Source organism: Glycine max, chromosome 3 (genome assembly GCF_000004515.6).
Source record: "Glycine max cultivar Williams 82 chromosome 3, Glycine_max_v4.0, whole genome shotgun sequence".
NCBI lineage: Eukaryota > Viridiplantae > Streptophyta > Magnoliopsida > Fabales > Fabaceae > Glycine > Glycine max.
In genome coordinates this window covers 36099469-36124312 of record NC_016090.4, presented here as the reverse complement: position 1 = coordinate 36124312, position 24844 = coordinate 36099469, and the positions used below count along the sequence as shown (strand labels likewise).

The 24844-nt window shown below is 30.6% G+C and overlaps 2 protein-coding genes and 1 long non-coding RNA gene across 9 annotated transcripts; 1 reads left to right on the top strand and 2 right to left on the bottom strand.

The window, feature by feature from the left end:
- Positions 1-1330: 1330 nt before the first annotated feature.
- LOC100797956 (UDP-URONIC ACID TRANSPORTER 1) lies at positions 1331-6254 on the bottom strand. The gene is made up of 5 exons (XM_003521115.5): positions 5957-6254; positions 5294-5779; positions 4391-4494; positions 2286-2514; positions 1331-1652 (listed from the first exon to the last, which is right to left on the bottom strand). Exons 1-5 carry the CDS (start codon positions 6035-6037, stop codon positions 1506-1508), a joined length of 1047 nt encoding a protein of 348 aa, XP_003521163.1. The 5' UTR covers positions 6038-6254; the 3' UTR covers positions 1331-1505.
- A 6372-nt stretch (positions 6255-12626) lies between these two features.
- On the bottom strand, positions 12627-13687 carry LOC102667632 (uncharacterized). Its single transcript, XR_413600.4, has 3 exons — positions 13528-13687; positions 13348-13462; positions 12627-12945 (listed from the first exon to the last, which is right to left on the bottom strand). It is a non-coding gene; the product is annotated as an uncharacterized lncRNA (long non-coding RNA).
- A 4087-nt stretch (positions 13688-17774) lies between these two features.
- Positions 17775-23899, top strand: LOC102666817 (uncharacterized). 7 transcript variants are annotated; one of them, XM_014773746.3, is made up of 11 exons: positions 17775-17995; positions 18212-18280; positions 18417-18476; positions 18993-19058; positions 19149-19447; positions 19863-20051; positions 21349-21549; positions 21663-21947; positions 22070-22357; positions 22449-22752; positions 22834-23899. In XM_014773746.3, the coding sequence occupies exons 3-11, from the start codon at positions 18440-18442 to the stop codon at positions 23511-23513; spliced, it is 2349 nt and encodes a 782-aa protein (XP_014629232.1). In that variant the 5' UTR covers positions 17775-17995; positions 18212-18280; positions 18417-18439; the 3' UTR covers positions 23514-23899. The 7 variants fall into 7 exon arrangements, with proteins under 7 accessions (XP_014629232.1, XP_040869959.1, XP_040869963.1 ...); XM_041014025.1 differs by lacking the exon at positions 18212-18280; XM_041014029.1 differs by lacking the exon at positions 21663-21947.
- The last annotated feature ends 945 nt before the right edge of the window (positions 23900-24844 follow it).

The following is a 24844-nucleotide window of genomic DNA, read 5'->3' as shown; positions in this document are numbered from 1 at the left end:
ATGTGTTTATATTTTTAAGACGTTAATGTATTTATTTCTTCATTTAATACTTTATAATGTAGTAAGAAAATGTGTAGGATGATATACCATTACTCATTTAAAATCTATGCTAATACAAAACAATCCTATCTTGAGTTCTTATTTACTAGGCATGGCAATAGGACGGGACCGGCAGGATTTTGTTTACCCCGTCCCCGCCCCCAAAACACAATGGGGATGTAGATTTACCTGTCATCTCCACCCCTGATGAGGTTGGATTTTTCCTGTCCCGCCCCACCCTTGTCATGCTTATAACATCCTATAGAAATTATAATTTTTTATAGAATGAAAAAAATAATTTTAAATAACAATCACAACATATTTCTAGATTATACATGACAACATAAAAATCTAATTCAATAGTAGTATAAAATTCAATCCAATAGTTTTAGGTTTTAGTGTGTTATATATATGCAAGAATATTTTTATAAATTAATTATTAGAGGAGCGGGTTCGGATAGGTATTAATAACTCCAAGCCTGACTTTGGTTGTCCAGAAAAACTCGAACCCAACCCCGATCCCGATCAATTCAGGTTTTCCCCATCAAAATCGAGGGGAGAAGGTTGGTTCGGGATGGATCCCGCAAGTTTGGCCCCACTGCCATGCCTATTTACCACATGTCAACCTATAAGTGCATATTAATAGTACCATAATGTTTCTATTTTAAAATTGAAAGTCCTTTAAACAAAATTCCAAGTTAGAAAAGAAAAGATGATAAAAGAAAGAAGAAATGAGAAATGTGTGTATATTTAAAAGAGACCCAATTTGAGTATTTCTTTTAAATTTATTCCTTTCATTTTTTTGCATTTGATTTTTTTTATATCCAGATTCTCTTTTAATTTCTACGACGTTGAAATATTTTTAGACTACATATTCTGAGCAATCATCCCCATTGCATTGATTCCTTCAATTTTGTATTTGTCATTGTCTTCTCCAAGTCTTTTCTAAGTCTTTCTTAAGGTGAGAAAATGTAAAGCCAAATTGAGATGAATATAAACTTTCTCTTTTTCTTTTTTGTTTTTGCATTTTCTTATCTGAGAGGCTTCTATTTTTTTCACTTTTACATTTTATCATTCCCTTTTCATTTGTTTACTTCGTATGTTTTTGTCTATAATGAACGTGAGCATAATGACAGTAAAGTGTGAAGGGCAAGATGCAAGATGGTGCTCAAGATCCTAGTTTGATATCAACTTTCTCTTCATTTGTAATTATTGCCACTGACGCATTCCTAAGCATAATTTATCGTGCTTCAACTCATCACATAGTAAAAAAATAAATCGGCACGTTTACTTAGGACAAAATGTACGAGTGATAAATAAATATTTATGTGGTAGATACAACAGAATATCATTATAAAATGGCTCCCTTCTACTCCTAGTCACGTTACAAAGAATCTTGTTCATATAAATAAATAAACTACAATAAAAATACACGAATCAGACAATCGGTGAATGTTTGAGATTGTTCATCTAAACCTCCTTTTTGTTTCTCCATATGCAGCCACTCCCATCACGGTAATTGTATAGCCACCCATGCCAAGAACAGTGACAGGGTTTCTGAATAGGAGTATTGAGATTACAACAGCTACAGCACCTTTCGCATTGCCTAACACCTGTTTAACATAATTTTAGAGGGAATTTAGTATTTGAATTTCATAAAGTAACAAAACAAGTTTGCTTTAAACACACTTTGACATGAATTGTTAAAGTAATTTGGCTTAAATAGCTTTGTCACGTTAGCAATAATTGACACCACTAACGCCAAAAACTAATGGATGGATTTGGTTTATTAGAGACACTTTAAGGGATAAAAGTGAAACTTCTTAAACTTAGAGACACAAGCAAGAAAAAAATAATATAAAAAGAACAAAAATTTTGTGTTTAATGTCATGCATGGATAATGTAAAATAATTTTATATTGTCATTCAATCATAAATAATCAATGGTATGACTTATAAGTAGTTATTATAAAAGTCAACAAATTTATCATACATGATAATCTATGATTAGATGACAGGGAAACTATATTACAATCTAAGTAAACAGCCATTTTTCTCATTCTATTTTAGAACATGTGATTTTGAGTCTAATCTTACAAAGTCAAGACATTTAGCTAAGGTAAAAGAAATTTTCAGTTTTTCATTGATGGTTTAAATGAATAAAAGAACTTTGGTATTACTCATTTTTTAGATTTTAACTAAATATGTTTCATAAGATCTAGTAGTAGTAGTGACAAGGAGGCAAACCTGGAGTGTGAGAGCACTGGTATGTTTAGTCACCAAGAAGTTTGTTAAGTTAGCTGCATATGCTGTGACTGAGTTTAGGAAAAGAAGTAGCCACACAGATTTATGGTCCTTTGCAAGCGTCAATATGACATCTACGACATTAGGCTCCATGATAAGTGCTGCAGGCAACAAAACTAGGACCGCGATTGGAGACATATACAGGAGCAAGTTCATTGAGTTCAACTTTTCCCTGTGAAGTTGAAGGGGATGCAACATTATTATAAGCAGTCAGTAACAGCTAAAACAAAGGCTTATGCAATTTAGGTTTACTAAGTCCAAGAGATTATGGGGAGGAGGAACCTCAAGTTCTGGTCATTGTCATACTAATACTGATAACTTGGAGGAACATAAAAACTTCAAGTACTTATTGCAAAAGAAAATAATAAGGTATATTAAGATGTGTTTTGAGTACTAATCAAGAATCATTTAGCCAGAGTTTGAAAGTTAGAAAAAAAAAAAAAAGCAGGTAGTCTGATGCGTGCAACCTAGTCATCCTGTTGTACTTGAACACAATAAGTAAATACATATTATTACATAAGAATGTGTGTTTACAATAATGTTAGGGACTAATCCTTTCAAAAAGTTGAAGCAAGTCATTTGGATAACACATGAGAGATGATATAATGCAGGTTTAAGGACTCTTGGGAAGCAGCAGTTTCACTGTAGTGAAAGGCAAGAATAGAACTATATCTAAGTTACAGATGAGAAAGTTTTAAATTTTAATCACACCTTCGTTCACAACAACTCATTTCCTATTTTATATATTTAAAAACAATCATAAACCAAAATGCATATAGTATAGAAACTTCCAATGGTCAAGTAACTAAACATCTGAAAAGTAACATGCTGTCAGCCCAAAACTTTCAGCAAAAAATAGTTATTTGTTGGGTTGGAAATTAAAACCAAGTGAAGATACATAGATGATATCATGATAGACACAATCTGCTCGACAACAAAGACTATTCAAATCTAAAACTATCCAAGATTTAAAGTATAATGAAGAAGAGAAAAATATTGATTTTTATTATCATGTTGTGACTGCCTCCACTCAAGTTAAGCTATAATTCTGCCTCTATAAGTTTACAGAGAACCACTTCTACATATCATTAAGATGCTGAGTATTTAGAAGGCCATTCATTACTGATTTACAGTATAACTTAAACAAATACAGTTCATGTAACTAGGAGGTCTTGCTCAAGAATAACTTCATTTATGAATATGAAAAGGAAACATACATCAGAGTATTAGAACTTTCATTTGAGTTTTTTCAATCGTATAAGAACAACGAATAAGAAAAACATACTCCTCAGCTAGCAGTGTTCTTCTAGTCCATCTTTCATGCATCAAGTAATTGTGATACATAAACATGCATGATTACACAAGTTGAAAAGGGTGTTTTTTTTTTCTTACCAAATGATTTCCGGTTGATGAAAGTGTAATTTACAGAAAAACGTGAAATCAAACAAGATTTTCTTTTTCCTCACATATCACAAATGAGATTAAAGTAATGCATTAAAAGCAAGCAATATTAGCGACACAATTTTCAATTACAAACCAATAATACCTATAAAGAGCTGAAAGAATAAACATTGTCCAATAAAGCAATATTATAAGATTTAAAAACATATGTTCTTGAATCCACAATTCACAATAACTTATTTTCAACAAATGTGACTTAGGTACTCAGTCACTCCACAACCTTGGCTGCTGATCAATTATAGCAAAATCACTGAAAAGTTTCATTAGTTGCAAACACCTTGATTGAAGTACGTTTTTATGTATGACAGCATATTACTTTCCAGCTTTTTTATTCAAAAAAGATATACTATTGCATGTCTTATGAGTCAAGACATCATATCTTCCACACACAGTACAGTTAACAACTTCCTGAAACATCCTTCAATGGTTGTTTTCCAAGAAAAGTTTAGACAGCTAGTTCCCTATTGATGCACAATATCTTGATTGCAGATTTCAGTAACCTTTGATATAATTTTTAGCTGGTTAGCTTTTGAAGTTAGATGAAAAGGAGGAAGTTAGAAATCGTAGATAGTGTAAAATATTTTTACCCTTCAGAAGAGAGTAAAATGCTCTGAAGGACAGACTTGAAGGCTCTTGCAGCGGTTGCACTTAGGCACATAATGAATCCAAATAAGTGAAACCCTGGCTCGCCCTGCAATCACCAAGAAAATCTTGTAGCTCTACAGAAACAAAATGAATAAACCGGGAAAACAGAAAGGAAAATATGCACCATCCCCGTCTAAAGGAACTACTATTTCTTGCCACTTGCCAGTCATATAACAAATTAATAAATTATATTTGTGGTGTGCAATAGTGCAATACACAGAATACCACAACATTTGATAAGTAGGTAACTACAAAGAGCCAAATTCGTGACAAGCTTTAGGGGAGGCATCATAATCATATATATATAACACGATTAGATGAAATAAAATGATAATTAAGTAACTTCAATGCTAGTTGATTATAAAAAAAATCCCAAAAATATGGCTCTCTGATATAACTTATAAGCTAATAAACTAGTACAGTGCAGATCCAAAAAGAAGAAGACAACAAAGAATAATATCAAGAAGAATCATTTTCCCAGTGATTGTCATAGACTTGCAGTTCTTGAAAAGTTGAGATCTCATTAACTTCCAAACAGATTTCACTTCATGAAAACAAAAATCCTTATACTTTCCAAACAATAACAGATCAACTAAATCACACAAACCACCACCACCACCAAATCTGTCCAACACCACTCCAGATCTGGAGTGGCACAAGGAACTTGATGCAGCATTGGCATGTCTCTATAGTTGTTACACAAATGCCCTTCACACACCAATATGAATCAATCAAGACCTCTATCCCGATCTCAAAAAGAAACACTTCCATGATCATTCACAACATTCAAATACAACAAATCAATAGAAAGCAGAGAGATTAAGATAAAGAGAACAAAAGCATACCCCACTTGCAATGACAACTCCAGCAACAACAGGAACCAGGGCACCATAGGTAACCCAGGCCTCTCTCTTGAGGGTGGCCAAATAGGCAAAAACAGCAGTGAAAAAGGGTGTGGTTGCCCCAACAGCCTGGTTGAATGACACAGCAAGGTACCTGAGAGAAATGTTGCCACCAACCACAGAGGCACAGAAAACAAGGCTCAAAGTTGCAATCTTGATGAACTGGGACCTTGATTTGATCATCTGCTGAGGCACCACCTTGAAGAACACAATGGAGACATAGCTGAGGACAGCACAGGCCGACATGTGGCACATTGTGAGGAAGATTGGGAACTTGAATCCATAGTTTGAGAGCAGATACTTGTTCAGAAGGATCACACCAATGTTTGAAGAGTACCAAAGTGTAACAAGAAAAACTATGAACAAATTCTCCTTGCTGTTGGTGGACATTGTCTTTCCACTCTTGCCACCTCCACCACCGCCTCCTCCCTGGATTTCCATTTTTTTTTTTCACAACATCAACCTCTCATCATTACATAATTCTCAAAATTCAAAACAATAATAATAAAAAATGATCTTTCTCAAAAAAAAAAAAAAACAGATCTTATTTTTTTTTATTTCTTTTTGTGTCTTGGTTTATGCTTTTGTTTATTTTAGTTTACTTACCCCACTTTCTTTCCCTGTTGCCTTGGCTTCATTTTCAAAGGAGCCTTTGGATCTCATGCTGTAAGAACCATGTGTGCTCATTGAAACTTTTTGTTGGTATGTTGTGAATGGGACAGACAGACAGAACCTGCTGGTTTTGTTTCTGTGGACTATCAAAAATGGGGTCTTAAATTTTAATTGTTATATATATGGGTCATCCATCTCTCAGCATTGGTGATGATGATTGATGAACGTTGGTTGAAAGCTAGTGGAATAGAATTGAGTGGAGTTTTTGTTGTTGATGCAATTGCTAATGATGTTGTACTAAATTAGAGGAATGGCCATTTATAGAAAGCTTTTTGTTGACATTTTCAAGGGCTATTAACTTACTCTCTCTTAACCGATCAATGCTCACAATTACTAGTCACTAATCACTAATACCATATAAAAAAATCTATGCACAATTTAAAAATATTTGGTAGTGAAATTCTTGTTGGTTATGATTGTATTGCTTTTGTAATAAAAAAAATAAAATTAAGTTAATTTTCACCCGCTACTAGTATAAACTATAAACATTCTCAACCAATCACAGATAAGTTTATATACGAGCAATTATTATAAAATTAAATAATTAATAAATTTATTATATATGATAATATGTAATTGAATAATATTTTTTTAATGTAATTGAATAGTATAATAAATTTACAATGGTATGAATTAAAGGTTGCTTGTTGATTGGCTTAAGTGGTCTCAAATTTGAGTATTGTTATGCAACTCCATTAAATATTGAGAAGAATGATTTTGTCCCGAGTAATAGTTGTATCCATCTTGAGTGGAATTATTTCTAAGGAAAGATACTTATTCCAAAATAATGAATAAAAAAATATAGTAATATTATATTTTAATTAAATTTAATAAAAATATTTCCTTATGCAAGTAGAGTGAGAGTTTTTTTTTTTATCTCTTTGACTAATAGGTGATGATATTATGAAATTGAAATTAAAATAACTTAAAATGTAAAGCAAACTAGTATTATTTTGAGAGAACATTTTTAGATTGAAATTGGAAAGGGGGTGTCCCACACATCAATACCATGGTCCTTCCACCACCCAATTTTTCTCCCGAATGTTAGGATGGGAGTAAATTATTCCTGATTTTTGGGGTGTTTTCCTTGTTTCTCTTTCTCCTTTTGTTAGGTTCGCAAATAATTTTACTCCTATGTTTGGATGAGGGAATTTGAGATTTTGATAAATGTTAAATTTTAAGAATTTTAAATATTTTAATTGAAATTCTTTTATTTTTAAAATTTTGTATTTGGATGAAAAAAATTAAAATTGAGAGAGTTAAAGAAAATGAATACAAAAAGAAAAGAGAATATGGTTGGTGTGCTTCCAAAGAGAAGAATACTGATGTAACATGGGAAGTCACATGGGAATCGGGACACGACGGCGTATACCATCACACCCGACCACAACATTCATCAACTGAGCAAGGCATGACCCAGGCCCTTCGCGTTGCGAGCACCCTCGCGAGTTCAATAACAGAATTTCTGAAATTTTTAGATGAAAGAGAGGATAAATGTTATAAAAAAAATACGGGGACATTTTAAAAGATTATTCTATCAAAAAAGAATTTTAATTTCTTACCTTTTAAAAGGAAATTGAAATTTCACATTTTTAGTTGTTTAAAATTCCGTTTTAAAATTCAAATTCTTCATATAAAAAAATCCAAACAATGAATTTTAGATTACAAAAATTTAAATTCTCTAATAAATTATTTTCTCCAATTAAAATTCTTTGTCCAAACACACTCTAGAAGAATTTATATATCTTAAGGAATTAGTCATTCACCATTAGTTAAAAAATACCCCTGGTTCAATATATATATATATATATATATATATATATATATATATATATATATATATATATATATAATATTTGAGTGTGCAAAAAATAAGCATCATGACAAGAAAAAATCGTAGTTGATAAGGAACCTTCATGGATAATGATGCATGCTCGAAATCCATGGTGATATTTAGATAAACTCTTCCTCACGTTAATAATTCTAATATTTGAGTTATTAATATTATATATGAATTTGACCTAAAATCATAATTTACATTCATTGTAGTCAATTGTTTTTAAGTTAACATCATGATCTCATAAAATAAATAACGTCATGACATGTAGTTTTTTAAATATATAATTTTTAGGTAAAATATATAGTTCTATAATAAATTGGTTTAAAATTGATACAGTTTAAATAGTTAGAATTTGTTTATATATGATTTTTAAAGTAATTTTACAAGAGTTAATAATTATCACATATGGTAATATATGATTAAATGATAGTACAATTCTTTTTACTTCTAATTAAATTTAATAGATTTTTTTTAACAAATCAAATTTAATAGGATATTACTATTTTGTTTAATTGGCATGCACTGTTAGTCTAAAAGGAATTACACTATAAACTAATTAAAAATCAACCTTGAGAGATAATTTATATGATATTTCTTATCATTGTTAATAAATTTATCATATATATATATGGGGTGTGTGTGTGAGAATTTGTCATTAAACTATAATATAAAAGCTGTTTATCAACACATTTTTAATTAATTTCTTATTTCATTAGGATTTAATAGTAATATATTTTAGTTTCTCAAAAAGGTCTCTTTCTTACAAAATAATCCTATTTGAATTTGAGGCACGGTCCGTCGAACATTAAATGCGAACACCTCTTTCAACTTAAATTCAAACCATGGTTCATCATGTTGTAAGAGTCTAGCTCATTTCGTTAGACTCAACCTAATGCAATCCTACCCCCTGAGGACATTAGATAGAAGACTCCAAGAAGATTGAGCCAAAGATGCAGGAGAAAGTCCTAGGATTCTCATGAGCCTTAGGATAAATTTTGGGTTTATGGACTAAGTATGAGTCCACTTATCTTTGTACATATTAGAATATGTTTTCCTTCTTTTGGGTCCTATATTTTGGTCATTTTAGGTTTGTACAAATTAAGAGCACCTTACCTTACAAGTTAAAGGTACCCTAATAATATAGGATTTTAACCTTGTATTTCAGGAAATTTTAAGTAGGCTTTGTAGTAGGAACTTTTTTTTGTATTGGGGGGGGGGGGGGGTGAGCTGAGCTATTGGAGGAGTGTATGTTCCCAAGGGGGTGAACTTAACTATTGAAGAGGTGTAATACTTGCTTCTTAAGGAAGTTTTCTTCCTTCATGTATTCTGGCATGGGGTGAGCTTAATTACTGAAGGAATATAACACTAGCTTCTCAAGAAAGCTACCTAGGTTATAAATAGAAACATGTGTAACATTTGTAGTAACTTTAATGAATGTGAAACTTCCATCACAACCCCTATTGGTTAATTATAATATATTAATACGGTAAAAAAAAGGTCTTGTTAGACACTCATTAAGAAACTAAAAGAAAAAAATATTCAGGATAAATAGTTATTTTTATCCTTGAATATGTATAGTGTTGAAAAATTCGTCTCCGCAAGATGAAAATTCAAATTTTAGTCCCCGAAAGTATAAAAAAGTGCGACAAATTCATTTATCTATTAACTTTCATCTGTTACCGTTAATGAAAGAACTTACGTGACACATTTAGGGACGAATTGGTTAGCGCTCTACACATCCAGGGATGAAAATGACTATTTGCTCAAAATATAATTTAATCTTCATTTTTTCTCTTTTTTTAATCGTTGCAAATATAACATTACAATAAACACTTAAAAAATATAGGAAAACAAGCATAAGTTAGAACAAAACATAATAATAAACATAATATTGATTAATAAGCATAATCTGTCTGGTTTGAAATTTCGATTGTAACATCATTAAGTAATAACAAAATCAAGTTGTCTCATTTTTTTTTATAAAGATTAACTTAATGACGGTGCATTTTTGTTTAAGTCTCATATTTTGGACAAACTATTGTCACATTAGAAATTTCAGAACAATAAACAAATTATATTTGTTAATCAATATTATGCTTATTATTATGTTTGTTCTAACTTATGTTTATTTTCTTATTTTTTTTAAAATGTTTATTATTTGCAACGATTAAAAAAAAGAGAAAAAGATGAAAATTAAATTATGTTTTAGATAAACAATCATTTTTGTCTGTGAATATACAGAGTGCTGACAAATTCATTTTTGAATATGTTACATAGACTCTTTCTAACGGACCAAAGTTAACGAATGGATAAATTTGTTTCGGAAACTAAAATTTGAATTTTCATATTTCAAAAATAAATTTGGTAACGCTCTATTATTCATGGACAAAAATGACTATTTACTCAAATATTTATTCTAAAAAATTACTCAAATATTTATTCTAAAATTTTTGTCAACGCTCTATTATCCATATTCTAATAAAAATATTTTTAATTTATGTTTCTTAACCAATAGAAATCTTAGGACGTTGGTTAGTATCTGAAAGAAATTGTGATCTAATATAAAATTATCATATTCGCGTGAAGGCAATCAATGTGAAGGACGTCATACATCTAACTTGGAGACAATTCTCTAGAGTGGTGTTTAGCTAGGAAATCTTGTCTATGATGATTTTCGTAGACTACTCGTGGCTAATGCCATGCGAATTAGTTTTTTTTTTATACATTGTAATCATTTTCCTTTACTTTATTATATTAAGATATAATTCAAAATATTAAAAATTTCAACATGGATCCAAACAAAACAGTAAAAGATTATTCTGATTTTGTTCGAATTTGAGATTACATTCATGAACCATATAATTTTTATTTTTAGTTCGAATAATCTTTTAATTAAAAATTAAATAAAATCATATCACAAACATCCTTATTAAATATTATTTTAGTCCTCGAAATATTGACCCATATTAGTTTTACTCTTCCAATAATAACTTCATTGTATTTGGTTCCTAAAATTTTCAAAAGTCTTATTTTAAGATTTTTAGTTAACTCCGTTAATCTTTTATATTAAATGTAAGCTACATCCACCCGTTATAAATAATGTGAACTATCACAGTCAAGCCAATGCACTTATGAATGCTTGTTCCTAGAATAACGTTCCACCAACAAGGAAATATATGAGTTTAATTGTATGCATTTATTTGTTTGGAAACAATAGAGTTCTAATATGATTTTTTTATTCTTGCAAAGCACATTGAATATTAATTTAATGCTGAAAACGAAAATGTTAATGCTGAAATATCTACTACTGTAAACTTTTAATAGAAAAAGTTAATAGAGTTAAATAAATAACTTAAAAGGAAAATTTTTAAAATTTCAAGAAACAAATGTAATACAAATATTTTTAGAGAAATAAAATCAATCTCGATAAATATTTGAAGGACCAAATGCATATTTAATCCTATAAAAAGTAAACATTTTTTATAAGATTTTGGAAATTAATTAAAACTTGAAGTGTTTTTTAAGATTGAAGAAGTAAAAAAAAAAAAAAGAATATGTTGGAGCGAGATCCAAGGTATATTTGGGCGATGTAACATGAAGGTGTTGAACTCATCACACTTTGAGCGACAGATTCAAGTTTATCTCTATGCCTACGTTCAAGTTTCTCTTTGTCTTTCTCATATCATATATAAAAATAGATCTTAAAAAGTGAGGGCAATAGAGACAACATTAATCTCAATGGATGACGACAATAACAATGACCTCAATGGATGACAAAGACGACGACAAACTCAATGAATGACAATAGAGTTGTTTGGGGTTGAGAAAATGGAAATGAAAAGTTGGGGGAGAGTGTTTGAACAAAAATAGGGAAAAGGGGAAAAGGAAAGGGGTGTGGGAAAATAGAACTATGGGTAATCAAATAATTTTAAACACTTTACTTGAGAAAAGCAATTTTAGTAGTGAAAATAACAACTCTCAAAATAAAACACATCATCTAATTTAATTCATGGTTAAGATAGATGGGATAAAAGTAATTTAATTTAATTTTAAAACTTGAGAGTATCCTTGACTTCTTAACTTATTTTTCTAAAAATGACACATTTCTAGTGTCTAAGAACCTTAAACAATCTTTTAATTGACTTGACGCCTAACACAACCTTGCATCATTGAAACTTCGAACCATACCATGATAATGTATTCCAACAACTTGTTGCTAGTTATGTCTTTATGAACGGAACGTAGACTAACTATAATAGTAGAGTCAAAACAAATATTGGAGTTTGGAAACCCAAGAAATAGAAAAATGTCTAACAAGATGGAAATGCCAATTTTAAGATAGGTTACTGAATTCACAATGCATGTGTGTTGCAGTGCAGCACCAAAAGAAGAGATGAAGTGCATGTGACAAACTTCAGAGTGGTTGGGGTTCCTTGTCCTGTGGTTTAAGTTATGCAAAGTGAATTGACAACATCAGACATGTCTCGTACTTAAAATGAAAGGGGAATGGAGAAAAGGATAATGAACATTGGAAGATCTTGTACTGAAATGATAAAAGGGGAAGTGAGAAACTCCATAAATTCAATTTGTGAACTTTGTGGTATTGCAGTATTGTAATTTTAAAAAAGTTCATATGTTTATTAAAAAAAATAATTACTATCACTATGGCAATAAAATCTTACTATTCATTACTACTATCTAAAAATTAAAAAATAGTAAAAATTAAAATGGAAACCATAAGCATAACTAATGAAACTCTTGATATTCTACGAGGGTGATTGACCCTTCTGGGTCTCTTTTATAAATGTATAATCAAAATAGATATGTTTTAAAACATATTATTTAAACGAGTCTGTTTTTTTTATATTTATTTATTAAGGAACATATGAACCAATAATTTTGACTTGATGTTTTACTTTTTTAATCCGAGATCGCGTTCCATGCTACATGAACCAACAACAATCATGGATTTGCTACTTCCACATGCGCCAACTTACCCCAAACAACAATTCGAATTTGCGGGTTCCTTTTAATTGTTGGACATCTAGTATGATGCAATAATTGTTTCAACATTGAAGCTGACCTGAAATGGAAATTTTTAGAGAAACATAAAAAAAAAAACCAAATATATACACAATCATCATACATATCTCTTTGTTATTTACACAAATATATAATTTTATTATTTATAATTTAAATTCGAGTTTAGAGATTCGAATTTACACTTAATTTTAAAAAAAATTACAAAACCACGTTAAAATAATTTGCAAAATCAGAAGAAGCCATAACACACTTTTCTGCCCTGTCAGGCCAAATAATAAAAAAATCCTAAGTTTACATCCTTGAACAACACAGACCAAACAAACAGAGTCCCTTTGTGCAATGCTTAGATCAAGTAAATCAAATCAACAGCTCCCAATTCCTCAAATTCGAAAGAATTGAAAATTTAGGGCGAGAATCAATAATTTTAGGGGAAAAAACATACAATTGGGAGATTTTGGAGTAATCGCGAGTGAGGATATTGTAAGCGGTGGACATCCTCGTATCTCGTATCCGCGGTGATGACGCAGTAATCTGCTCCAGCAATTGCAACACATGATCTACAAAAAATGAATGAAAAATTGAAAAATACTCATTTAGAGAGAGATAGGGGGGGTAAACTTACCCTCCGTTGTTATCGTATGGAGACCAATTAGCTTCTTGCTTGGTCATGGTGAATAAATGCGAGTGAGTGAGGAACAGAGAGAAGAAAATGAGCTAGGGCGTGAAAAAGAGCAAGCTTTTGCAAATTATTTTTTTCTTAGACAGTTGAGAATTCGGGTTGATTTTGCAAATTTTTTTAAAATTATAGTATAAATTTGGATCTTTTGAAAATGAATTTATACAGCAAATAATAAAATTATATGTTTGTATAAATAATAAAAAGATATGTATGCTTATGTATATATATATTTTTTATGTTTCTGTAAAAAATTTCCTAAAATGTCACCTCCTCAAATTTTTCGTTTAACTTGGTCTTTGGTCAAAACATATCCATCTCTTTAAAACAAATCCATTTAAAAATAAGTTTATAAAATAGACAAGAGGGTTTTTTTTTTCTTTTTTCTTTTTGTCAAAACAAGGAGGGTTAATCACCCTATTTCACGATCTTTTGAAAGATTTTTAAAACATTAATTTAACCGTTATAAAAATAGTTATAACAGTTCTCAAATACTAACATATTGTTTTTTTTTTTTTTTGAAAAGGAATGCTAAGGTATTGTTAATACGAATGGAGCTGGATTATTTTTTTGAAATAAAATATCTTGAGTTTTATAGATAAAAAAATTTGAAAATAAATAATTATTAAAAGTCAAGATTTTTTTAATAAAAATTAATCATCTACTAACATATTAAATATTTCAAATCAATAAAATAATAACCCAAAAAATTAGTCAATATTTTGGGATAATATTAATTTTTTATACTAATTAAGTCTCGATGCAATAGTATATCATGAACATATTTGATAGAGAGACATCTTGAAAGAATAAGTAAAGTATTATATTATATTTTTTAAAAACCAAGCATGGTAAAGTTCCGGCTGAAACAAGATGCTGCTCTTAAATTTTGTACATAATATCTTTTTAATTATTTTTGGTATCGAAAAACTATTGTTTGAAGAATCAATTGTTGCATAAATTAATACCTCAGAATACCTCTTTTTTTTGGATAATGACCTCAGAATGCTTTCAAAGAATAAAACGAGAACGTGCTTTAATGAAAACTATGATTGTAACAACCAAATCCAAATTTCACATAAGAAAATAAAACATTGTGCATAAAAGAAAAGAGAAGAGAAGATCCTATCAAAAAAAGAAAAACAAAAGAGAAGATAAAACATTGACTGAAAAATATGGTAATACACCCTAAGATGGCGATACTTAAAAAGAAAAGACGTGGCAAATCGATCTGGATTTATCATCATTCACCACTTATCTTATGATTTTTTTTATCCTTGAAAAAGAAACCTATTTCATGAAAATAAATTCTTATTAATTTATTTCTTGATAAATAAAACTTTTGGTTATGTTTGGATTTACAAAATTAAGTTTGAATGAAATTAATTTTAAAAAACAATTACGATTATAATCAATTTTGAAGTAAAATAATATCTTTGAATGTGTTTATTCTAATAGTGAGTTAATAATAAAATTTAGTATATAATTTTTCATTTAAGGCAGAAGCTATATATATAAAGTTGTTTCAGTTAAGATGATTTTAGATCACTGAAGTGATGGACAACTCTCATCTGAAGGAGCAAGGGGATTAGAATCAAATTTGGGGCCTCCATGTATATCACCAGCAACATTGATGCTTCCATGCAATTTAAACAGGGACAGGTACATATGGAGTTGCTGCTTGAGGTTCATGTGATAGTGAGACAGATAAGTATGGTGTCCACATTTTGAGAATGATTATATTATTTTTTCTGGATAGATATTAATGTCAAAAACAGTTGAGAATAAATTGAGAATGGTATATGTGCATACCAAATGAAATGATCATCATTATAATAATTATAAATTGTAGATGAAATGATATGAGCTTCGTTTTTGCAGTAAAAAAAATGATTTATCACATAACTAAACATACACTCACGGGATATATGATTTTTACCATTGAATGTCACAAGTTTGGTAACTTCAACCATGGGATTTATATAAATCTATAGGTGAAAAATTTCTGGGATTTAAGCCCTTTCTTTCATAATCATATAAAATTTGAGTGAAACGCTTATAAAAAAAATGAGAGAAACTTCAAATTCATCTTGAAAATTAGAGTGAGATGCATTAAATTTTTATAACACAAAAATCCTATATTAATATTATTCATTTACAAAGTACTTCTTCGACGAGATAAATATTTTAGTATAATACCTGATATATTTTTAAATATATTCAATATTAATAAAAAATTACAAGGGATGCAATTCTCTTGAATAATGTGTGTCAATTTTTATAAATTCTCTACTAATCTCATTATCTCTAATTATAAGATTCTTTTAATTAATTCACATTCCTTAACAAAAATAATTATCGCATTAAATTTGTCGATTATTTGTATTATTTTTTTAAAATTATCTTTTTATTTTCTTTGTTTACTTAATTTTTTTTTCATTAATATTTGTAGAGAGAATAATTAAGTAAGTATATATAGAAAATAATTAATGCATCTAAAAATTAGAAAAAATTCTTGTAAAAAGAAACAAATAAATTTTTGAAAAAAATCTTATAAGTAGGGACGGAGAGAATAATTAAATTCGGTTCATATGAATAAAAAAATAAAAATAAAATTATGAAAATTAATTAAATGATACAAGTTTGTTCTTTTATTAAATCTGTTTAATAATTTAATAAATTATAGGATAATTTCTTTAATTATAAATAATTCATATACTAATATTAAATAAGTATGTAAAAATATATATATCCTTTTCCTTTAGCATTAAAAAAAAATCTCTTTGTATATGTGACGCAAAAAGGTGGAAAAATGGTTAAGATAAAAAGAGAAATATGAAGAAGCATTGACGAAACTAATAAGTTTTTTTTTTAAAACAAGTTTTTCTTTTGCTAGACACCATATTTTTCATTTGATTTCTACTTGTATTGACTCCTTTTTTTTTTTTTCTTCTTTTGAATAACAGGGGTTAACCACCCGAACTGTATTAAAAATCACATGAAAATGCAGTTGATGAAATTCAACTCAAAAATCTTAATTTGATCATCTAATGCCAAACCAAGAGTCAATTACTTGTATTGACTTTTTGATTCTTAATGAAATAATATAAGTGATTTTCTAAAGGAAAAAAATAGATGTTTTGTAGTTTTATTATTTAAATTTAAATTTAAATTTAAATTTAAGATTCATCTTTCATGTAAATTTTTAATAGTCAAGTTATTAAAATAAGTGTTTATTTTTATTAAAAATAATATTATGAACAGTTAAATACTATCAGTTTCATTTTAATGTTATATAAGATAATTAAACAAAACTTTAAGTTGTTTATTATTTTCTTTATTATAAAATTATTGATGTTTTAACTGTGATTGATAAAACTAGATTGGATAGGCCGATTCAACCGGCTCAATCAAAAATCCATTAAGTGACGACCCAAAGACTACAATTTTTAAGCATTTTAGAATCAATTAAACCAACACAAAATCAATGTTGAACTATTTTTTTAATTTTTAATTTTATTATTTTTATTTATTTCAAAATATTTTTAAGATAAATAAAAATACATTCTTCAATATTTCATATAATTATGAATTATTTTTACAACTATTATTAATTTTTATGTTATGAAACACATAATTTAATCATTATACTAATTTATAATTTTTAGATGTTAATTTTTTATAATTCTATATTATTTTATTATTTAAAATATTATATAATATTAAAAAATATAAAATCGATTCAACTTTGAATTATTGACTTTAAATCAGTATATTTACCAGTGGAATCAACAATCTCATTTTAAAAACATTGATTTAAAGTCTGTATACACCCAATAAAAAACATGTAAAAAGTATTATTAGTAAATGGAACATCTAATTTTTCTTTTTATCACACCATACGAAATATTATTTGATAAATCTTCTTATCAGTCCTTCCAATATTTTATGATAAATAAATATTTAATAATATCGAAGAAATATTAAATATTTTCTGTATTTAATAAAATGAAAATAAAGATGAAGAAAAAGATTTTATAAAAAGACTTTGAAAAGTTAGAAAAATAGAATAGACGTGCTGTACTTGTAGTAGTAAAGAAAAGAAAGAGAGTTGACGTGTGGGCCCCATTGGGCACCGATTCGCCGATAAAAATAGCACCTGAAAACAATCGACGGCCCACAAACTAGCCCAGTCAAACGAGGCCCCACCAGAACCCCCGGGCCCACGTCGCAGAGAATGAAATTACCATATCGCCCTCGCCCTCGCCCTCGCCGCTTTCATTTTCAGTTGCAGCCTTTTCGCTGCACACAGCACACTCACTCTTCTTCTCTTCTCTTATGGGTCTGAATTGGTCGACAATCGCAAAACCCTAGGCAAACCCTTTCGCGTTTCACGGACTCGTTTTTTTTCCAGGTGAAGCCGAAAAAACAAACGTGCTTCCTTCCTCATTGCATTTTCCCACACTAATTTCATCTTTCTACTGCATTAATATTTATGGTTGCACTATGTGATGTGACCATCATTCTTAATGCTTCTTCTACTTCATTAATTAATTAATACTCTGGTTGGTGCGTACATCGTAATATTAATTAATTCTCCCCCCCCCTTTCCCCTTCTCTTCTCTTGAAGAATTTCCTTTGTCGTTCCGTACGCAATGCCTTTGTCGTTTCAACCCTCTTTCGCAACCACCAACACCATGTTCGTTCCTCTCCGTTCAATGCTGTTCGCTCTTTCTTCATTTTCTTTACTTGCATGTTCTCTATTATTATTATTATATTCACCTTCTCGTCTTCCTCAAAGCCGCTTTTTTTTTTTTTTAATTTTCATTTTTCAGGATATAGTTACCTGCTGGAGTTCATGGCTTGGGATCTCTGGAGTTCGTCCTATGCCCAAGGTTTCTCCTTTTCTTCTCTACTACTATTACTATTACTATTACTATTTCTCAAGTCATTATTTTATTAATTATTCGTTTAGTGGGTTTAATAAGTTATAGCAGTAATCAACTTTCCTCTCTCTCTCTCTCAGAAAAAGTTCTAATCAACTTATTAAATAATCCGTTCAATATATTCTATGCGCACATGTTATACAAATAATATATTTGTAGGTATTTTAATCTTAAAGTCGACATTTTTAAAATGTTTAGTTAATGAAGAATTAAATAGTTTTAGAATTCTATGGAAATTTGTTACTTACTCTACTCAGTAATTTAGAGTTGAATTAATGAAATTTTAATATATACTCAGATTTGTTGAAGGAGTAATTTTACCCAGAGTTGCATATGGAGTAAATTGATCCCTCTTGAATTTTTTTTCATTATTTGATTTTCTTCTATAAATGATTATAATCAGGAAGTTTATCCAAACAAATCAAATTGCTTTTGACATGTAATTTATTTATTTACTTGTCTCAGTTGCGAGTGGTAGTAATTACTGGTCACAGCATCCTGAATGTGACTTCTACTTTGGGTGTGGCCGTGGTAAATTATTGTTTCACTCCCCGCACTCGCACTGCATTTGTGTCCTCCGTGTGTGTTGTGTTTACTCTGGCTTTCTGTTGAACTTTGTAGATTTCATAGAGGAGGATGCCTTGAATGTGGAATCCTGTGTTCGGGTTTTAAGAATTTTGATCACCAAGGCAGATACCGAGATTGAGGAACTTGAAAGGGATCTCTTGTTGCTTCAGAATGAATTGGCCTGCACCGAGCATGAAAAGTGGCCTGATATATGCTGTGCTGCTCTCACTGAGAGAATCAGCCGGCTTGATGTGGCGGTTAGCACTTTGAAGAATGATTATGCTGATGATGCAGAGATGCAGCCACTGTTAGATAAAGAACCTGCTGAGACACTTAATGAAATACTTGCCCAGGTTTGGCTTTTGAAATCCCTTTTGAAATTTATTTTCTGTTTTCATTTTTTGGCATATATTGCTTAATTTCTATTATTCCAATATTTCTGCAGGGGGAAGTAATTATGCTACTGTTGATTATAATTTAAACTATTGTATGTACTATACAATAGCTTATTAATTGTATAACTGTTATTCTTTTATTTTAGTTTAAGGGTTATGGATTTTCTCTGTCTTGCAAGTGCTGGATAATGACAACAATATGTATTAAGCTATCCCTTGCTTGCCATTTAGCACATATATTTACTCCTACCTCCTTTGTTACTCTTGTGTATCTTCTGGTAGTGTTGGTTTGATGTACAGTCTTTAACTGTTGACCCTTGGTTTTGAATGTAACTGGCATGTTTTCTTGCCCCACCTTTTCAATTTGAAGCAGTCTCTGGATATGAATATGTTGAGTCCAATTGTGAATGTTACTGGACATGCACTAGACAAGGATTCTAGCACTTTTGATTCTAATATAATCATTAAGGAGGAAGAAAAAGAACTCCATGGAACCTCTGAAAGCTCGGAACTTCTTTTGGAGCTTCATGAAAAGAGATCAGATAATCCTGAAAAGATTGAGGTAGAGAAAGCTCTGTTGTATGTTTTCAATTTAAATGCACTTATTTTCTATTCCTGCATGTCTTAATGTACTATAAATTTTAACGCTTGAGCTGAACACTTTTTTTGTAATAGTTGATTGCTACACCAATGTTTCCTTTCAATTTTTTTTTAGCCTCTGGAATATTAGACCCATTTAAGACTAATTCTTACTGTATCTGTTTGTGTGACGATTGCTTGGTATGTCTACTTCTGGATATGCAATTGCTTTCAATCATACAAGTAACAAGTTTAACATAAATGTGCAGTAATTAGCTGCCTCTCTCTAGCCCACATAAAGCCATGATTTAGGCAATGGATATGATATTTGGAGACGCATATAGTGGAGATTTGTCGCTAATAATTAGTGTTTTAAGTTGATTTGAGCACATTCCATTTACTTTTGGGCATTTACAAATAAGCCTACAATGAGTTAGATATGCACATGGCTCTGAGCTTGCTTAAATCTCTTACCAGTTGTTATTGTCGGCTCCAAGTCCAATCATCCTAAACTGATTTTTGGCCAATTTTGACACTTGAGTTTAACAAGAAGACTAAAGCTTTCACCCCAAATTCGCTGACCTTGTAGCTGGCCACCCATAGACGAGAGAATATTGTTAGTCTTACTTTAGATGAAACTTAAGGATCACTTAAAAATAAGTCATTTTTTCAGTTGCACCTTGTTCCTGTCAACTATAAGCCATCAAATATCAATTACCCATTTGGCCCAGTTTTTTTTAGCTTGTCTTCTCTTTAAAAGGAGAAGTTGTGCTAAACGCATTTAGAGAAAAACTCTTAAAAAATTAAGGACTTTGTTTTTTCCAGCTGTCAAACAGTTTTTTTTTAAAGTTATTTTGAGCTTTAATTTTAAAGTAGCATTTAAGAAGGGATTCACATACTCTAGTTTCTGACAGTGCAAACTGTTGTTTGACATTGAAACCTAAGGAAAAGAGAGTAAATCCCAGTAAAATGGCTAATGTGGTAGACTGGTAGCAGTTTTCGGACTTTACATTGTGCTTGCAATTGCAATCTGTATGGTTTTATTTTTATTTGGCTTTTTTTTTTTTGTGAAGGTCTAACTCTAACCTTGGCAACCATATTTATGCATGATAAATTTGGAGCAAAGCCCAAGGGCAATGCCTATTGTAGAGAGGCTCATTTTGTATCTTCCTAGATTACATTACAGCTTTAATGTTGTACGTGATGCCTTGAATCCCCTATCAAACATGTCCCTGCCAGTGGACCTGCTTTAAATCCTGACTAGATTTTTTTCTTTTAAGGATTTGCCTGAAAAATCTCTTGTTAGAAGTCCTGATTTAGGAGCTATCATCTCTGATGAGACGAAATTATCAGAAACATTTGATAATGAAGTTACTGGTAATGAAGAAGTCAGAAAAAGCCAACTCATTAATACAGATATTGGTCAAATGTTGGATTTGTTTTCCACCAAAGATGATGGAAACATTCCAAGTGAAGTCAAGGTGCAAGAAGTGTTGTTCTCCTAATCAATTTAAACTTCTTGGATGTTGCAATTAATATTTGACTTTAATTTTAAACAAGGTTTTTGGTCCATTTTTTTTCTTAAATTGTGCAGAAAGAAAATGAATTTGTCAAAGAAAATGATGTTAGCTTAGATGATTTTAGACCTGCAATTGGTGTCAAGGGGAGGAAAGAGTATCCTCATTCCAGGTTAGCTACTTCACAACAACGAAAAAGGGGACCTGATCACTCTCATTGGATGAAATTATCAGAAACATCTGATAATAAAGTTGCTGGAAATGAAGAAGTTGGAAGAAACCAACTCATCAATACAGATATAGGTCAAATCTTGGATTTGTTTTCTGCCAAAGACAATGAAAATATTCCAAGTGAAGTCAAGGTGCAAGAAGTGTTGGATCCCTTGTAATCAATTTAAACTTCTTGGATGCTGCAATTACTATTTTACTTTAACTTTAATTTTAAACAAGGTTTTTGGTCCATTTTTTTTCTTAAATTCTGCAGAAAGAAAGTGAGTTTGTCAAAGAAAAAGATGTTAGCTCAGATGATTTTAGACCTGCAATTGGCGTCAAGGGGAGGAAAGAGTATCCTCATTCCAGATTAGCTACTTCACAACAACAAAAAAGTGGACCTGAATCTCCTGATCACTCTGATTGGATGAAATTATCAGAAACATCTGATAAAGTTTCTGGAAATGAAGTTGAAAGAAGTCAACTCATTGATACAGATATAGGTCAAATATTGGATTTGTTTTCTGCCAAAGACAATGAAAATATTCCAAATGAAGCCAAGGTGCAAGAAGTGCTGTTGTTCCCCTTCTAATCAATTTACAATTTTATTTTAAACAAGGTTTTTAAATGCATTTTTTTCTTAAATTGTGCAGAAAGAAAATGAATTTGTCAAAGAAGATGTTAGCTCAGATGATTTTAGACCTGCAACTGACATCAAGGGGAGGAAAAAGTATCCTAATTCCAGATTAGCTACTTCACAACGGAAAAGTAGGAATTCCAATTTAGACAAAAAGGTATGTGATTTTGCTCCAGAAACTGCACAGAGAGCCTACAAGAAACAATCCAAGGTTGCTCCAGATGAAGATTTGAACTCTGTGGATTTACCTTTACAAGTTGTTTATCCTCAAACATTTTGTAGTGCTGATACTGAATTTTGCTCCTTTAAAGGAAGTAATGGTAATAATTCTGGACTAGTGTTCAACATTGAAAATACCACTCCCTTATTAATGCTGAAAATTCTGCATTGGTTTCTGCTAGGGATTCAAACCAAGAGTACACTGAATACTGATTTACAGATGATAGATGAAGATGAAGAGGAACAAGAAGCACAAGACCTTAAGTCCCAAATTACTTCTGAATTCAGAAAATTGAACATGAGTTTCCCTTCAAAGCTAAAAGCTCGGGAAAAGCAGAAACTGGAACTAGAGGCATTTTCTTCCAGAGAACCATATGACAGTTGTACAGAAGTTATTCCAAGTACACCCATAATTGTATCAACCAAGAGGCAGCGAAGATCGAAACCCTGTACTGATGTTGCCATTTTAAATGAGCCCATGAACCGGAAGATTATTACTAGAAGAGCAGTGCAACCCGACAAGCATGAAACTGAAGGTCGTGCTCTTGTTCCTTATGATAGCAACTTCTCTGAATTACAAAAGAGAAGAAAAGCTTTAAAGTTGCCAATCACTGTGGACATGGAAACAAATTCAGACAGGGTTTCTATGGACAGCAGAAGCCAGTTAGTTCTTCATAGTAGCAACTTGCATTCCTTGGTGGATTCCCATGACGGGGCCTCATCTTTGCTGCCTGGTGACTTGAATAGCTTGTCATTGATTGATTTGAGGGCCATGGCAAAGGACCACAAAGTAAAACAGTACTATAAGCTTCGAAAAGGAGCTTTGGTTGAACAATTAGCTAAGCAGCTCAGTAGCTGCTGAACTTATTACTGGTGGTTACCCATTTTTCTGCCATGCCTTTTTGGGTATCTCTCTTGGTTGGTTTTGGTTATGTCCAGTGCTTCCCTGGAAGTTGGTATAGGATTCTGACGTAGTTATGAATGATACATAGGCAAACCAAAATGGGTTTTGTGACAGTGAGGAAATTGTACAGCCTATATAGATAGAATTCTCAAGAGTAGTTTTTTTGTAAATGAAAGGAAGTATAGGTTTTCTTCCTTGCAACTGGTTAGTCACTGACTGCAGAGAAGACTTTAAACTTAACTGTTGTGCCGCATTCACATGCTGCTGAGTTTCATTGTTAAATATGAAGCGCGGGTTACAGCATTAACAAATTTGGTGATGTGTATGTGTCACTTTCAGTTTTATACTGTTTTTCTCTCTAATTTTGTTATATTAACTTTTACATTAAACACAGTTTTAGCAGGAGCCTTTGCGATTCATTTACGTTCTCATTAGATTATTTGATATATCCATACAATCGTTTTTCATTAATGGAATAATGAACCACGGACTAATGGATTCAGAAATGATGAAATTGCAGATTTTCCTTTGCTATGATGTTTTCCTATGGTAAATTGTATACATTTAAAAATCTTGTAAAAAAGGAAAAAAAAATTCTTAATTAGGTATTAGATCAGAGTTTTTTCAATTGATTTTAGTTTTTTTTTGTCAACATGATGGAATTAGTTTTTCCTGGTGAAGATTCTTTTTCCTTAAGGGGAATCAAAGATGTATAATCTGTCAATAGGATTTAAGCAATTATGAAATGTAATTCTTCCACATTTTATAAATATTTTACACTTTTTTTTTCAATAGTGTTTGTGCAAAACACGTGGGTATTTGTGAAATAGATTTTTATTAGTTTTTAATTATATCCGTAATATATTGAAGTATAAAACAAATTCAAAATTTTTTATTTAAATTCTCAGGCGTTGTGTTTATATTTAATTATGATATATTTTGAATTATATCATTAAATATTTAAAATCACCTATAAAAGATGATATTATCAAGATCATTGTGTTTAATTAATATATTATAATGATAATTACTCTAGCCTCCAAAAATTTTAAGCTCCGTCAATGCTCTCATCCCCATTCCATTAAGACTAGGAAAGCAATATGCTTTGTCTTGTAGCAGAGTGGTGGGGCATAATTATTGACCTCTAACTCTGTTGCAGGCAAGTTTTTAACTTAAGAAGGTATTGGTGAAAACTGGAAATAGACTCTTGATCCTTGTCCAATTAATAGCAAGTGATCAAGGTGGTCCTAATTCCCATTTTAGTTGTTAAGGTTACTATCACGGATTTG

Coding starts and splice junctions, on each gene's coding strand:
- LOC102666817 (XM_041014025.1), top strand. CDS start 18,440: ATGGCTTGGGATCTCTGGAGTTCGTCCTATGCCCAAG. Junction 19,448..19,862: donor TTAATGAAATACTTGCCCAG/GTTTGGCTTTTG, acceptor AATTTGAAGCAG/TCTCTGGATATGAATATGTT. Junction 21,948..22,069: donor ATATTCCAAGTGAAGTCAAG/GTGCAAGAAGTG, acceptor TAAATTCTGCAG/AAAGAAAGTGAGTTTGTCAA.
- LOC100797956 (XM_003521115.5), bottom strand. CDS start 6,037: ATGAGCACACATGGTTCTTACAGCATGAGATCCAAAGGCTCCTTTGAA. Junction 4,495..5,293: donor GAGTTGTCATTGCAAGTGGG/GTATGCTTTTGT, acceptor TGGTGATTGCAG/GGCGAGCCAGGGTTTCACTT. Junction 2,515..4,390: donor ATTTTACTCTCTTCTGAAGG/GTAAAAATATTT, acceptor TCAACTTCACAG/GGAAAAGTTGAACTCAATGA.